The sequence below is a fragment of the Cardiocondyla obscurior genome, linkage group LG22 (genome assembly GCF_019399895.1).
Source record: "Cardiocondyla obscurior isolate alpha-2009 linkage group LG22, Cobs3.1, whole genome shotgun sequence".
NCBI classification, from domain to species: domain Eukaryota; kingdom Metazoa; phylum Arthropoda; class Insecta; order Hymenoptera; family Formicidae; genus Cardiocondyla; species Cardiocondyla obscurior.
The window spans coordinates 3,789,301-3,806,184 of NC_091885.1; the positions used below are offsets into that span (position 1 = coordinate 3,789,301).

The following is a 16,884-nucleotide window of genomic DNA, read 5'->3' on the forward strand; positions in this document are numbered from 1 at the left end:
TTCGCCACGTTCGTGCAACATTAAAATCTCGTTTCGCTGAATCGCAGGTGGGACAGCCGGACGTTGCTTTTCCACGGGGGAAATTATACTCGCGTATAAAAGCATTTTTCTCTGAATTTCTGGTCGCTGAGCATTATTGTTTTCCCAACCCGTCGGCCGGCTTCCTTCCTTCGAGCTTTTCAACTTTTCAGACAAGCATTAAGAAGTCTGAAGGCTGTTGTACATTTTCTTAGCTTATTGTACATTTTCTCCTATCCCCATTCTAGTCATTTTCGCGAACAATTTTGATGTCATATGTAAATTGACTTTTGCTTCTATTTTCGCGCTTTCTATTAATAGACGAAAATACGTAATTTAATCATTTATAATTCGCGGAGGTATAATAATAAAAATAATAATAAGTAAAGTTACGTGATGGATTATCTCGTTAAAAATACCGTCGGACAAAATTATTAAAATATAGACGGCTGTAGTTACATCGCGAATAAGGATTTTATATAAAATATGAAATATCTTATTATTTCAACGTAACGTTATATGATTTAATTTTCTTTCTGATATTTTTGGGCGTTACTATTATTTTGTTGTTACGCAAATGTTATTTCACGCATATGCGTAATACAACGGCCTTCGATAATCAAAACTGTGTCACTGATGGCGAGCAAGAGCCACCAAGAAAACTCTGCCCCGCGAACAGCATCATATCCATTTAAATCCGTTTATTTATGGATGAAAAAACAACTTCGAGATAGCAAGTTAAATAGATTTTGACGGTGGAATTTATTTCTATATTGTGGCAGACGCCTCGTTTCTCACATTGAGAAATGCAACGGCCGATTGTTTTATTGCGATTCTTAAAAGACGCATTCTTCAAATTTTTTTTTTATCCCTCCGGGTTTTCCTACGCTGCCTTCATATCTGTTTATTAAATTGCGCGTTGAATCTATATTTTTCGCGGCGTTCGGCCGCGGTTCCGTGCATCTTGTTTAGACAAGCACCTGTCAGACTGCATATGATGCATCACACGTGCAGATAGAACTCTTAACGATAATCCGAGATTTATTCGCGGAACCGATCTCGAGGGAGAAATTTAGGTCGCTGACTCACCCTCGGCACCGCGTAGGAGGACGAATCCGTTGAGAAACAGGAAGGAGACCACCGCTCGCATTCCCACACTTATACGGAAGAGATTCTGTCGTCGGTGCATGATCGAGAGTGGGATCCACCTGGGATGTCGACGTGTCTAAACTTTCCTAGAGCATCACATTCATCAAAAGCACCGGACGCGCTCACCAAGATAATCACAGTAATCCACAATCACCGTCGAATTAGCAAAATCGGCGAGAATTCACCGTTTTATCTTCACAATCGCGAGGTATATTTTTCAGCGATCGTAAGATGAAAATCGCGTTTCATTGAAAGCGGTAAATCGGAGTAAAAATCACGCGCGAATGTCCGGATGAGAGGTAAAATTGGATAAACACGTTCAGCACCTGCGACCGGGGAAATTGTATCTGTCTTACGAGATTTTTCGTAAGGAGGAAGACAGGTAGGAAGAAAAACAAAAGGAAGAACACGTGCATTCGACGGACGTTGATAGGTCTTCCAGGGCGTTGACGACACCCGATAGGATCTAGCGGATGATCCTCTTTACGGGGAATTCCGCGATCAGCACCGACGGACGATCTCCTCCGATTATTAATGATTTTTTTAAGCGAGCCAGAAGAAAGTCGACGGTAATAAAATTAGCGAGAGCGGACAACCGAATCAGAGTCGGAGTCGCGAGCGACTGGCGGGTCGGCTCGTCCCGAAGCGAGAACAGAGCGGTGGAGGCGAATCGTGCGCTTACCCGAAACTAAGCGATTCGCGGTCGTCAGCGCGGCGCGCACCTGTCGTTCCGCGGGTCGCTGCGCATGTCCCTGGTTGAGAGAAGCCGACAACCGACTGCCAGAGGAGCTCCTCCGTTTCTGATAGGGGTGCGGGTAGCTATACCAGGTGGGAGAGATGCGAGGAGGAAGGTCGATGGGGGCGGTTGTACGGCATAGTAGGCCGCAAGAGGAAAGAAGGGACGGAAGCAGGGCAAAGACCCGCACGGGGACTCAAGGTGCTGGTGTGCGGATGTCAAATTAAGATTTTCCGTGCGATCCAGTTCCGCCCGAGTGCGCGGGAGTCTCCCCCCGGTTTCTCTCCCTTCTTGTTCCTATCTCCATGCGAAGCCGGATTCAAGCCGCAAGCCGACTTGGGGTAGATCATGTTCGCGCGAATTTCGTTAACGAGTGCATAGGTATGCGATAGGAGAATGCGATACGAAATATGCGGACGAAAACCGAATACTTCCTTTTATATACGTAAAATATCTTTTTCTTTCTTTTTTATTTGTAAAATATAAATCCTACTTTAAGAAGAAGATGCGACGATTCAGCAGTATTTCAAGAAATAATTAATACTATTATACTTTCACGCGTTATTCCCTCCCTATATAGCTCGAAACTTTCATTCATTTTTTCTATTTTTAGTGATTATCCAAAATTAATACACAATTAAACAGAAAATTCTTTTATCCAGCAAATTATTTTATGAAATTTAAAAAATGTAAAATTCTTTAAAAAATAACGTTTGGTTACTCACTCAGTAGATGATTCACTATTACCCGATGCCTTCCAGGTTGTCTCCTTCTCTCAGAGTCCTCTCCTCTCCAGAACTTTTGTCGATTTGCTCCATTTCTAGAAATTATTTAAAGACAATGCATTATTACGTAGAAAATTTTTTTTATTGATCGTATATTTTTATGAAACTTTACAAATGTAAATTGTTAAAAAAATATTGTTCGGCTACTTACTCCGTGGACGATTCACTGTCGCCCGATACCTCCCAGGTCGCATCCTCCTCTCAGCATCCTCTCCTTTCCGAAACTTTCGTTGGCTCGTTCCATTTCTAGTAATTATTCAAAAACAATATACATTATTACATAGAAAATTGTTTTATCGATCGTATATCTTTATGAAACTTTACAAATGTAAAATTCTTCAAAAGGTAGTATTCGGTTCCTTACTTCGTAGATGATTCACTGTCGCTGGGTGCTTTCCAGGTCGTCTCTTTCCCTCAACATCCTCTCCTCTCCGAAACTTTTGTTGGTTTGTTCTATTTCTAGTAATTATTCAAAGACAATACATCATTAAACAGAAAATCCTTTTATCCATCGTATATTTCTATGAAGCTTTATAAATATAAAATTTTCAAAAAGTAGCATTCGGTTCCTTACTTCGTGGATGATTCACTGTCGCTCGGTGCTTTCCAGGTCGTCTCTTTCTCGTAACATTCTCTCCTCTCCGAAACTTTGGTTGGTTCGTTCTATTTCTAGTAATTATTCAAAGAATGTGCGTGATTAAATAGGAAATAATTTTTATCCATCGTATATTTTTACGAAAGTACAAATGTTAAATTCTTCAAAAAGTATCGTTCAACTACTTACTCCGTGGATTCACTGTCGCCAGATACCTCCCAAGTCGCATTCTTCACCTCTCAGGCTCCTTCCTTTGTTCTTTACTTGGCAATTGCGGTTAGTTCGTCGTTCACGCGATAACTGCAAGTAAACGAACGTTTCAGCGAGCGCGTCTCGCGGTTTATCGGCTCAAGACGACGAATTCGCGCCGCGCAATTGCAGTGCGGAATCTGTCGCAGCACTTCGCTAATTAATCGGGCGTTGACGACGTTGATCCGTTCGCGACGCGACGCGCTACTCATCGCACGAAAAATTCGAATGATCCAACCGGTGCGTGGCAACTTCATACCGACGCCGTGCGGCAAGTTCATACCGACGCCGCGCGGTGAATTCACACCGATGCGGCGCGACAAATTCACACCGATGCCGCGAGGCACTGCTCAACCGTACTAATTAAAGCGCGATATTCCGATACCCAATATGCGTGCAGACAGAAACTCGATATTTAACTCTAAAATGCAGTCATAGAGAACTTCAAAATCATATAAAATATAATTACCTAAACGGACGACGCGAGACTGGCGAGGCGATCTCCTTTCGTTTCGTCGCCCGGTGTTTCTTCGCTCTCGGCTCGAAAATGCCCTGTCGTCGTCGACGCGAGATACGTCCGAGCAGCAGCGTTGCCGTTTAAGAACGATCGAGCGATTATCGCAGCGCAATCGTACCTTCGTCGCGTTCCTTTTCATTTTCCACGGCAGCGAGTCCCACGAAGAGCACATCCGAACTTCCGGTGAGCGAGGAGGGGAATGAGGAGAGGCGCTGACTGTGCTGATCAAGTGATACGTTGAAGCGCGGACGCGCGGTGCATTACGCGCCTTCGCGGTTGTCAGCACTTGTTTACTTTCGCAACGCAGTTCAGCGTAATCCGGAAAAACTAGTCAGAGCGTGGAATACGATTTTATTCATTCGGTCTTATAAATCGTTTTGATCTGCATCGCTGAACCAGCTCCTGCAGGAACTGAGTCCCGAGGGACAATTTAGCACGTAAGTTAATATAAGATACGTCTGCGTACTCGTTTCTTGATATCTTTTTAACCTACATGCAAACGGCCTAACCTAAATGTTGTGATGAACGTAATTAACGATGCACTTCTGTTTCCTCAGAATTTAGATTAAATTTTAATATCGTACGATATAAATTCTGTACTGTGGAAAAATGTATCTCGGCTTGAATACAATGGTATCCTTTACTTTGCCTGACACGCTTTGTGACACTGAAAAATATTGTTAAAGCGAAAGAAGATCAAGGAGTAGCCACATATAAAAGTGTATCCAGCCCTTGGATATTCTCTTTCTCGACTGTTGCGCAAAATAGCATCTCCATTCTTGCGACACTAAATGTTATCTGTATTTCAAATGCTTTCATGAAGACACATAAACTGCTGAGGCACTGTTTGGATGTTTAAAACAGAAATACCCAGGGTAAGAAAATAAACTTTTCATAATTTTTATAAAATATAAATCATAATAATTACTCGTTATATTTTTTAGACATTTTTTTTAACAAGCTTTGCACTGATAGTGTAAAACATTATTTTACAAAATTTAAAATCCTGCGTTTATATTGGTATTAAATCAATCATTCACAAGGTTTCAACATATGACATTCGTTTTATTTTTGAAATGATTATCCGATCAGGTCATGATTAAATTTAACTCAGAAAAAGATGAAGACAGGATATCAGATTAAAAGAATATACGAAATCTTGAGAGAAAAGTTTTTAATGCATCTATAGATAAATTTAATCAATAGTTTGCATTAAATTTATTTGTTATTTACATTCTTATATTTTATAATTAAATTTTCATGCACATTGGAATTCAATATGTACGATAGAATTTTTAAAAAGAGTTTTATAATTTTTTTAAATTATTTTATCATGCTAATTCTAGTTATGCTTATTTATAATAAGAATACAAATATTTTAAGACGCAAATAATTATATTTATTTGAGAGAAAATATTTTTTACGTAGAACATTTGATATTAATATATAATGCAATAACAAACTATATTCTAAGAGAAAATAGACAAGAAAGAACAGAGTGAAAAAGGTTAATTAAAGATTAAACTTTTTTTACGTAAAAAAACTCAATAGCGTCACAAAAATCGATATGATTACCTATTTTGCTTTTAGAGAGAAAAAATTGCAGCACGAGATATTTTTATACATAAGAAATATAAAAAGAAACATCGAACGAATAGTAAAACAATTTTCAAATCCATTGTTGCGGTTCTTCTTATCGTTTTATCTTTTACTTTTTATAATAAAAGATCAAACGACGAATGGAATTGATTTTATATAAACTTCTTTAAACATGTAATAGGTAACAGTATTTGCATTCTTATCATAAGTGAAAATTGAAATTATTTTTAGCTCCCATACTTTTTATTATTTCCAACTTTTGCTGATATTTTTTTAAAATTCTGAATCGCAAAAGAATCTGTTTTTCTTGTATGTCGTTATTCAAACAAAGCTAAAAAGTATTGAAACGACGTTTCCCTAAAATAGTTTGGCCCAGTCTCTTGGCAATGTCTGGTGCGTTTCCGCTTGTTCACCTCCGTTTAAAAACAGTCAGCATTCACGGTCGAGTGATAAAATTTATATAAAGAAAATAGCGTGAAACATTTTATTTGCAATATGGCTATAAAAAATTTATTCTGCCTATATATATATATTTTTTTTTTTACTATATTTGAAATATATTAGTAGATATTTTTAAAAACTCGTTAATTATAACAGTCTACTAAATAATACCGCTTTGTTTAACGTGAGTTCTCATAACGTGTATCTATTTCAGGATAATCGTGCGTATCAAGAGAAAAACGAAAGCACCGAGACGACAACATCAAGATTTCTTTTATAATAATTAATCAAGTGACTTCAAGTGAACAAGGTACATATATCACGGCACCCTTTACTTCGGTCGGATGCAATCTTATCGGGGTTCCCGTTTTTCACCACGGCGAGAACGATTCCATCGAAATACTGTAGTACGTCGACCGTAATCTTTCGAACCGGAGAATCCTTAGGGATCTAGAATGGTAGTGGTGCAATTGTCGTCGCCATAACGAAGAAATGCTTCTGAAAATGTTCCAATATTCCAATCTCACTGCCAGCAATCAGGGCCGGTGATAAAAAGTTCCGACTGTTCATTTGAGTGATTCGAATTACCGACGGCATAATGTGGTTTGCCCATGTAATTTACATTCATTCGTTAGGCGTTATTCGCTGTGAACATTCGTGTACCTCGCCTAAGGCTTGAAAAAATAATTATTTACCAAGATTGTGAGAAATGTATAGCGTACACGGTTGCAAAAAACGTGAACAATCAACGATATATTAATTAATTTTATCAGAAATGATATTTCCTTTGAAAATATTTAAATCAAATACTATATAAAGTTTTATATCGTAACAAAATAATTGAAAGCTTGATAATGCTTTTTAAAGTAAATGCACAGGACTATGCATAGAACTAAATAACGCTGATAAAAACACTTAACATTGTCTTTTAATGATTTCCGCCAGTTTGAATGACGATAATAGCATGGCGTGTTTTACTTTCGTGACTTACTCTCTAATGCTATCATACTCTAGGCCGCACGTTTGCGTGACATTGTCGCATAATCCATTAAATATTACACGGAAGTAGGATACAAATAATTTGCTCTAAACGTGTAATCTTTAGAAAAAATATTCACTTCGGAAAACCTTCAGAAAATGTGTCGCAACCGTTTCTAAAGGTTGATTTGCACCTTTTTGCTGTTAATTGCGTTTCGCACTTATTACGGTACTACAAGAGATGGAATAATTTTATTTTTGCATATACTCTACTATTGCTTCATTTTAATTTAAAAAGAAAAACAATAATAAGATAATAGTAGCGCTGGTATTTTATAGGATAAAAATATAATGTATGAAATAATTTATTTTTTTTTTTTAGATCTAAAAAGCAATGTGAAAAACTGATGAAGAAATATTCGTCAACGAGAGTAGAACATTCAGGTTTTGTCTCGAATCTAAGTATCTACCCCTGAAATTGTCAGCTTTTGTCGATCTGAATCAGTCAGCTAACAAGTTTCTACCCTCTTAACCATTCACACGACCGATTCGACGGAGTTGCGAGAAAAAGCTTTAGCGTCAGCTTTTTACGGGCATGGCCAAGCTTTTGCGTGAAGCATATTTTACCATTTTCTTGAAGTTTGGAATTTTTATTAAAACTATTCATTGGCGAACCAATAACTTTTTATGTTAAATTGTAACGCAATTCTCTCGTGCAAAAAATGTCGCGATAAAAAAAAAACTTATGAATGTTATTGAAATTAATGGCATGCCTCTGGTCATGGAATTGCCGCTACGCCGTAACGAATGAAAAATGCGAAATGCAAATGGAACATGTCACGCCATTATTTGATCCGAATACTCATAGAGAGTTTCTTTTTCAGGAGAATGGCGCGTCAGAGTTCTTGCGATAGCAGGAGAATTTAATATCACGCGTCCTAGTTTGCTAAAGACAAAGCGAATACTTTTTATATATAAGAATTATCCAACTATGCATGTGTATATTTAGCTTTTGTTACGTAGGGAAGTCAAACCGATTATGTAAGTTGTCACGTAGATTTAACGTTAATATACTTGATGAAAGAAGTTTTGATATGTATTATAATCACATTAGGTGATTAATAGTTTAATATGAGTTTTGCAAAATTTAAATTTTAATGTAAAATACTACGGGCACTTTTATAAAATATTTTAATTCATATAACAAGTTTAGAAATACATATTAAAGCGAATGAATTTGCACATACGCATAAACCAAATGATATTATGCATGGGAAAACAATTCGAGATAATCTATTTTATTTTATCTTTTATATACAATTAAAATTATTTTGCATTTTAAATCATGATGAATTATTGACTTTAATTTATAAAAGAGATTAATTTTTTAATCAACTGGGAGTGGATGTACAATTCATGAATTAATTTTCTTTGTAATTGCGTATAAGGCGATTATCTTTCCGTTATGATAACCACGCAATGATCAATTACTATAATGAAATGTGTATTATAGTATAGTCGCCATTATTTTTAATCACTCTTAAAGAAAAATATATCTAAAATAGACAAAATAGAATTGTTTTTTCATCTGTAAAATCAATTGACAAAATACAATTTAGACTATAACTGAATTTATAGCCATAGCATTGCCATCTGTTAAAAGTTCTACGTATTCGCTCATGTAACTTGCGATGATAATTCTACAGTTTATACTTCTCACCACGACTGTCGACGTAATTACGTTTATTCGACGCTTTTTTGCACCAAACAATAGGAATCTGGCAAAAAAATAATTATCGTTTTTTTTACAGATTTCTTATTTTTGGCGTCATTGCCTTTTCTCACTTTGAAAATTCCCGCGGAACGAACTCCATCGCACTACTCGATGCGACTCTACTCACTTCGATATTCGATGGTGGACGCAATCAAACGCAATATGGCTGCAATGGCCTTCTGTTCCACTCGGTACGGTGATTCAACGATATCAGCAACGAGAGTTTCGTAACGTGTTGTTACCTAGTGTCGCCAAATTTCTCACTTGGGTGAAGTTTTATCGCAAATCACGCGTGCATCTAATCCTCGAACTTGAACGTAATCCGTCGACGTCGATTCGCGTAGGTTGCTACCTACGCCGTGCTCTGTTCCGCACACAATTGGCACATACGTTACGGGTACAATGGCCGATGTCGAAGGGAAAAAGCTGATCGAGCTTCGTGTTATAGACCTGAAAATGGAGTTGGAACGCCGCGGGCTGGACAAGACCGGTAACAAAGCGGCGCTTCTTGAACGCCTTTCTAAGGTAAGCGAAACCGCCCTTCGTCCCTTTCGTCAAGCCCCTCGCTCAAGTCCAACGGCAGTTTATCGCCCTATCGATCTCATTGATTCAGCGAGCTTGTCGCGTATTCGTCTCGGTTGAAAGAAGCATCGAATTTGTCGCGCATTGGGGCTTGACTAAGAATTCAATTATCTCGGCAGTCAATGTGCTCGCCAAAAAAACGTGCTGGAGAACTTGATGAAAGATTGCGCAACCTAACCATATCTTCTGGAGTGGGAGAAGGATAATTTATTTTATTGGTGTGTTCAAATAAACGATTGTTTTCTCCTCGACTGTATTTTAGCATGCCAAGCGTTGGTAAAAAGAGTGTTACGTAAATAATGCTATGAGTGGAAGGGAGAGTCGAAGTAATAAACGACAAATTCTAGACGTATATTAATTTTTCGCCGATAATAATGATTTGCATTTTCAATCTTACTAATAAATTATTATTTTTAGGCAATACTGGATGAAGGAAAAAATCCTGACGAGTATCTTATCGTACCATCAGGTAAAATTCCGAAAAAATATGCAGGTACATATATTTTTTTTTTTTTTATATAATTTTTTATATGTGAAATTAAAATATAAAAATTATATTTATTGTTTAATTTCTTGTTAAATTATCACATCAAGATGACTGGATGGTATTTCGAGTTATTAAAGAAGTAGAAAATGAACAGGAAAATGTAGATAAGTCTAAGATTGAAATAAAGACAGATGCCCATGATGAAAAAGATACTTCTACCAAGGAAGAAGTGAAAGAGGTATTGCATACAGATTAATGTTAATATCTTGATTAAAATTTAAATTTATGCAAATTAATAATTTATTTTTATTTTTTAAAAGTTTGAATCTGAAATTAAAAATACTACAAAGGAGGAAAAACAAGAAGATAAAGTGCAAGAAGTTAAAACTTTGAGTGAAAATACACAGAGCAATAAGAAGAATGAGGCAGAAAAGATTATTTCGAATCAAGCCTCAGAGACACCGTCTGCTACTGTCGAAGCTAATGGCATAGACAATGAGGACTCTATCAACTTAACTATTGGAGAAGATGAAGAGAATCTCCTAGCTGAAGAGGTATAATTTAAGAAAAAATTTCTCTAAGAAATTTCATATAAATAATTTCTGAAAAATTCTAGGTTAAACATTTTTCTGGAATTATTTTTAATCTATGTCTTTTTTTTTTTATTACAGACAGAGTCTCATGATAGGCACAAAGGTAAGTTCACCATTATTTATTATTTTTTAAATTTTGTTGTAAGTATTCCAAGTATCAAGGCTAGCGATATTTGTATCTGCGGCATCCCGAGTAAGTTAGAGAAACTAGCATCAAGAACACGCGTCTCTTCAAGAACGTACTCGCGTAATTTATTTGGAACAAGGGCAACGTCGGAATCATCTGCAACCAACTTCTTCCTCACCCTATGAGTTCCGGTCTTCAAGCCTCATCGTGAACGTCATTTCAACCGGATGCGATATAGTCCAGTCACAATAGACGTGGCGTACTATCAATGAAGTGCAAGTCGGAGTTTCAACCGGGATAAACACATGGTGATGATAAGGTTTTTCACCGAGATAAACAGTGTACATCCCGACATTCCCGTGCTACTGTTCGAGCAAACAAGCCATATCCCATAGTCTTTAAGTTAGTTAACGCTATAATTTGATATGCAATTACATTAATTATACCTACCACATAGAGCATCGTTGGATTTCTCATATCATCGAATTACATGGATACAGCAAGATTCAAGTATACGCCAGCAAATATTTGCCGCAAAATAGAAATTTCGTGCGACACAAGGTTTGACCAGTATCTTCGAATCGTTCGTGCAAACGGTCACCTCTTCACGCGAGATTAGTAAAATCTATCGCAGAAGTTATTTTATCAACATAGAGCAGTACAATTTCACGAAATTGATAAGCATTTCTGCGACACATTTATCGTTATTTTTTTCTTTTCTTTTCTTTTCTTTTTTTTTCTTTTTCTTTTTTAATTCGACTCTTAATTCGAAGTTTCGTGAAAAAGAGATGCGAAGATTGCTTTATGCGCAAGCACGCGCGCGTGTAACTGGTATAAACACGACGGAAAAACTTTAGGTTCCCTGGATCAAACCGATGCTATCGAAGATCGGTGACTCGTAATCTCGTGCAAGTCACGTTGTTGCTTGCTGTGTGAATTTATTAGTGACTTGGCCAAAATTCCTGACTGGAAGTCACAAGCCACTAAAGCAGGAGATGTTAGGAGGGAGGGAGAAGAATCTGGGCTTCGCAGAAAGTGACTATGCTACCTTGATTGTCCCCGCAGATGGTGGAGAGAAGAAGAAAATAGAAGAGAACAAGAAGGGAGACTCTAAAGGCAGCGGTAGAGCGGAACCTGGCGCTGGCGGCAAGGAAGGGACGACGTCTGGCGCGAACGGGATGAAGATCAAGCAGGAGGGTGGAGATGGAGGAAGCAAGAGGTTGGTCTCTCTCATAGAGCTAAAAAATACGGTTCGCAGTACTGTGGTACAGCAAACTGGAAATATGTCGCTCACAACTCTGCTAGGGATGTTCTACTGCTGCATAACCGTATCATCGGGATGATCTCTCTCTCTCTATCTCTCTCTCTGTACCGTCAGGACAATGGATTTCCAAGATGAGATCACTCACATCACATGCAAGATTATGTTCAATTCCCTTTTTTTAAATCGAATCTCGGAAGTTAATCTTCCAATTTGTGTCCTCCCTTTAGGTCATAATTCTTAACTCTGGAAAGTATGTTAAGAAATCAATAACTTGGCTAGCAAACTTAAACTCAGTTGAATGTTGCTTATATTTTTCTTCGCATATTCAATAAAAACGATTACACGTATTTTATAAACCAAGACAAAAAAAAAAAAAAAACTTGGACAAGTTCTATGTGTTGTGTTTCTTACACGACGAGGACATTTATTCGTTTTATTGAATGGCAGCAATTTCATCGTACATCGCTAAAGGACATTAATGTCTCATGGTAAATTATATTCGGCAAAGCGTGCTAAAAGTTCTCGTACTACCAAGAAGCGATCCTATTGCTGAAGATACTACTACCCCCCCAAAAAAAAGAGAGAAAAACGTAAAAAAAAAAAAAAATAAACTCCCGATTGCGGCAAGAAGTATCCTGTCAGAAGAACTATACAGCAGATGACCTTTTCGTGGATACTTAGCTGATAAATGTTGCCGCATGGACACGATTTCTTTATGCATGAGTGATAAAAGTGGATAAACCAAGGACATAGTGATTATACGTTCAATAATCTAAATAGAACCGACGACGTACGAGATGGTGTACGAGTGAAACCTTCCACCCCCCCTCAAAAAAAAAGAAAGAAAAAAGTATTTAGGTCATATCATTAAAAAATAAGTTGCTAGCCAAATTTATATCCTTAACATAGTTACAGAGATTTATTAAGCACATTGTAGTCCTAATTTGTTACTTGTAATCAGAATTATTGAATTTTTATTTTCTGATATAATGGCAATATTATCTCTTTCAGCGCGGAATCTACTAATAAGAATCAGAAGAGAGAAGAGAAAGGTAAACTATACGTATTGAATCTAATATTTTTTATCTACAATTTAAAAGAAATTATAAATTCTATAGAATCATATTTAAATGTAATGTGTTTTACAATAACTTGCAGATAAAAAGACGTCTCAAATCAATCCAACAAACGCAAGCAGTCGCAACTTATGGGTATCCGGTTTATCATCCAGTACTCGAGCGACCGATTTGAAGCAAATCTTCTCGAAGTATGGTAAAGTCATTGGCGCAAAAGTAGTGACAAATGCAAGAACGCCTGGAGCAAGATGTTACGGTTACGTTACCATGTCTTCGAGCGAAGATGCTGCGAAATGTATACAGCACTTGCATAGAACCGAACTTCATGGACGTGTCATATCCGTTGAAAAAGTAAATTATGATCGTTTAAATCTTTGCTTGAAAGTTTATTTTTATACTTGCTTAACATTAAAAAAATTTTTTTATGTTACAGGCAAAGGGTGATACACAACAAAGTCACGTACGTAAACGTGATGCAGTTAATGGTAAATCAGAAAAGAAAGAGGAGAAAGAAAAAGCGAAAGATCATGATATAATTGATAGAAAAGAAAAGGAAGTAAAGAAAGAATTGGAAGAAAAAGGATCAGACCCTGGTAAATATATATATATATATATATTTTTTTTACGAGTTTTATTATAACTTATGATAATAGACATTAAATAATTTTTGTATTTATTTAGTAAAAAAATCTGATGACAAAATTGAAAGCGCTGAACCGAAGATAAAAAACGAGATGCAAGATAAGAAGGAAGATCTAGCTAAAGAGTCCGATTCGCGATCTACAAAATCTACCAGCAAAAAGCCGGAGAGTGAAAGAGGAAGGCGAGAAGAAAAACGGATTCGTACCTGGGATAAAGATCACCGCTCTCATAGTCGATCCCGAAGCCGTGAACGACGCAAGCGCGATGATGTACTGACATTTGCTAAAATTAGAGTAAATACTTTTGTTTACTTTAATTTTACATAAAATTGACAATAGCAAAAATAAGAATAACGTTTAATAAATAATTTTAACTTTTTAGGAAGAACGTGAACGACAAAGATTACGCGAAAGGGAACGGATGCTGAGGGAAGAAGAACGAAGACGAAGGGAAGATATGGAACGTCAACGAGAGATTGAGCGTAGACACCGAGAAGAAGCTGCACGTTTGGAGAGAGAACGAGAGAAATTGAGACGAGAAAGAGAACGAATCGAGCAAGAAAAAGCTGAGTTACTACGACTTGAGCGTGAACGACAGAAGGTCGAGAGAGAGAAACTCGAGCGCGAGAGAATGGAATTGAAAAGACAGCAGATGCGTTTAGAGGAAAGTCGACGTGTACCACCTCCACCGTCCATAAAAAGAACGTCTAGTGATAGAAGAGATCCACGAGATTTGTACGTGGAATCTGATAGAAAACGAATAGCTACAGAACACAGTCGTAGACATAGCCCGGACAGAATAGTGGACAGACGAAATGAAATGCTAGAACGAGTGTCAGATAGACGATTGGACCCTTCACCACCGTCTCGATATGAATCCAGCAGGTACACTTAATTCAATTGCTTTAATATTTATTTCATTTAAATATCAATCAAGATCGTCACAAAGTTTTAACGCGTAAAAATGAATAGTATATATGTATTTCTAACCTAATCTAACAGTTCGATATTTGCATTAATGAATAAAATTATACAACAATTAAAATTTGTTATAGATCTACTCAAGAATTGGGACTAAAAAAAGAATTTAAGAGAAGTAGCGATTTCTCTTCAAGAAATAGTCGACCAGATAGCTTCTCTGATGTTTCTCGAGGAAGGGAAGTTATCGTTCGACGAGAGAGTCTATCTACTACATCTTCATCTTTAGATCCTCGACAAGTTAAAGAGAGGTACGTGTTGTATTCTCAAGGTAAATAAAATAATAATTATATTTTAAATTTAATTTTATTTTTTGTTTAAATTTTTACAGATATGATCGTTCAAATGCCACATCTTACACTCGTGAACGCGAAGTACGACGTTCTGATCCTGAGACACATCGAAGCTCTAGAGATACTCATACGCGTTACAGTGATAGTTTCAAACCTCCGACATCTAGCGCACCACGTAAGTACGATAAATCGTATATGTATGAGAGGTGGTTTTAGATGTACAACATTCAGAATTTACATTACTTTCATAATTCACGTTACATTTATTCATTTTTAAATAATAATTTTTTTATTTTGTACACAAGATGTAAGCATAAGGTAGTAACTTTAGGTAAAGCTGCAATATAATAATCAAATTATCCTTTAAAGTGCCAAACATTTTTAAAAACAAGAATAGTTTCTATTGTAACTTAAATACACATTTATAATTAGGTTATAAAATAGATGAAGTTAAAACTATTTGAATATAACGTAGATTTTGGTTACTTAAAAGTTATTATTAATTTTTGATACATACACATAAATTTATTATCTTATTCCAAATCTAATCTGTATTTTCTTTTACAAATGTGTATGCTTCATAATAAAAATTTATATACTTTGTATCGAGCATTTATTGTAGTCAGTTGAACCTTTTAATTCAATGAACGAAATCGAACAATAAAAATATAGAAACTTTTTATTTAATAAATGCAGTACAAATATTTGATGCTAATATTGTTACATTAATTGTCGTCTTGGTGTAAGCGCAATTAACACTTTTATCATAAAACATGCCATATATTACAAATGCGGAGTTACATAAATATATATTTAATAATTACAGCAAATTTATAAAAATTTTTTTTTTTATTGCATATTATTGTTATATACAGGTGAAAGTCGTTACGTGGAAAGCAATCGTACACCCAGCGGTTGGCACTCAGGACCTACGTCCTCAAAATCTTTCAATTCCGTAACGAGCAGCGGATCTCGCGATCCTCGCAACGAACCTTCCAGTTGGAGTTCTAGATCCTCCGATAACGTTAACAGGTACTTGATTCACAGGAGTAACTTTCAGCACGTGTGATTTTCTTACACTTTGTTCGCGATACAATCGCAAAATTACTCGGCGAGACATTAGATGTTTATCCAAGTGCGTCCTTGTTACAGATGGAGCAACTCAAGTAGCATGGGAAATACATTGCGGCATCCGATCCCACCAACGTATCAAAGTGGACCGATGCAATCTATGGGATTGGCTGCACCTGGAACAGCACCGTCATACGAACGGTTTGAAGCGTACAAATCGTCGATGCCTATGAGAAAATATTGATCATCGAATTATGCGAGTTTTCGCCAACATTCATTCAAGTAACCAGAAATTACTCGCAAAAATCTAACAATTTCTTGGCGACTGCAAGATACTAGTAGTTTAATGTGCGAATAAATTACGATAGATTAATTATTAATTGCGTGAATTGCAGCGTCCGATTTTGAAAGTATAGAAATTTCAACTATTAGAAAAGCATTTTCCGTGTTCACTTATTTAAAAAAAAAAAAAAAAAAAATATTTTACTGGCATCATGTTTTATTGCAATATGAATATTAGTTTTATATAAAATTGTGCATAACAAGATTTGAGTAACGCTCATAATTTGCAATTATGCGTTTCTTATTGCATATATCGTTTCTTCTATATAACTCTGATTTTCACGATAACTATTTGCATCTAACAGATTTTTGTACATGTGTTGATAGATTCCACTGAACTGTCCCTATAAGATAAAATACGATTTATTTTGCTATTGATTTGTAAATTGCGCACCATCCATTTGTTTTACGAACACCGATTGATTTGAATGGCTGTTGCCATTTGAAAAGTGATCGACTTTAATGGAAGGGACGTAGAGGCTATAAATGCATGTGTTAATCTAAATAAGTTTGTCTTAATAAAATGTAATATTAACGAACAAATAATGTACAATGTTACGCCGTACAATTTTCTTGTATTCTTCGAAGA

At 36.4% G+C, this 16,884-nt stretch overlaps 2 protein-coding genes and 1 long non-coding RNA gene across 12 annotated transcripts in view; 1 reads left to right on the forward strand and 2 right to left on the reverse strand.

The window, feature by feature from the left end:
* Positions 1-1,859, reverse strand: part of Nrm (neuromusculin) — a 122,043-nt gene extending 120,184 nt beyond the window's left edge. For 2 of the 7 annotated variants that reach the window (XM_070671054.1, XM_070671055.1), the window contains exon 1: positions 1,108-1,859. In XM_070671054.1, coding sequence (XP_070527155.1) covers positions 1,108-1,207 — 100 coding nt within the window. In that variant the 5' untranslated portion in view covers positions 1,208-1,859. The remainder of the gene's footprint in view (positions 1-1,107) is intronic. The other 5 variants (XM_070671059.1, XM_070671058.1, XM_070671056.1 and 2 more) reach the window with 4 other exon arrangements.
* A 772-nt stretch (positions 1,860-2,631) lies between these two features.
* Positions 2,632-3,805, reverse strand: LOC139111034 (uncharacterized). Of its 3 annotated transcripts, none has more exons than XR_011547141.1 (3): positions 3,473-3,805; positions 2,840-3,357; positions 2,632-2,723 (listed from the first exon to the last, which is right to left on the reverse strand). It is a non-coding gene; the product is annotated as an uncharacterized lncRNA (long non-coding RNA). The 3 variants fall into 3 exon arrangements; XR_011547140.1 differs by having other exon boundaries at positions 2,648-3,147; positions 3,263-3,357; XR_011547142.1 differs by having other exon boundaries at positions 2,648-2,934; positions 3,053-3,357.
* Positions 3,806-8,634: 4,829 nt separating this feature from the next.
* On the forward strand, positions 8,635-16,841 carry LOC139111027 (SAFB-like transcription modulator). 2 transcript variants are annotated; one of them, XM_070671062.1, is made up of 15 exons: positions 8,635-9,366; positions 9,841-9,916; positions 10,018-10,148; positions 10,231-10,464; positions 10,582-10,606; positions 11,696-11,849; positions 12,906-12,946; positions 13,053-13,321; positions 13,404-13,563; positions 13,652-13,881; positions 13,994-14,496; positions 14,667-14,840; positions 14,921-15,057; positions 15,758-15,914; positions 16,035-16,841. In XM_070671062.1, exons 1-15 carry the CDS (start codon positions 9,244-9,246, stop codon positions 16,195-16,197), a joined length of 2,577 nt encoding a protein of 858 aa, XP_070527163.1. In that variant the 5' UTR covers positions 8,635-9,243; the 3' UTR covers positions 16,198-16,841. The 2 variants fall into 2 exon arrangements, with proteins under 2 accessions (XP_070527163.1, XP_070527162.1); XM_070671061.1 differs by having other exon boundaries at positions 8,638-9,366; positions 13,652-13,905.
* Positions 16,842-16,884: the final 43 nt, after the last annotated feature.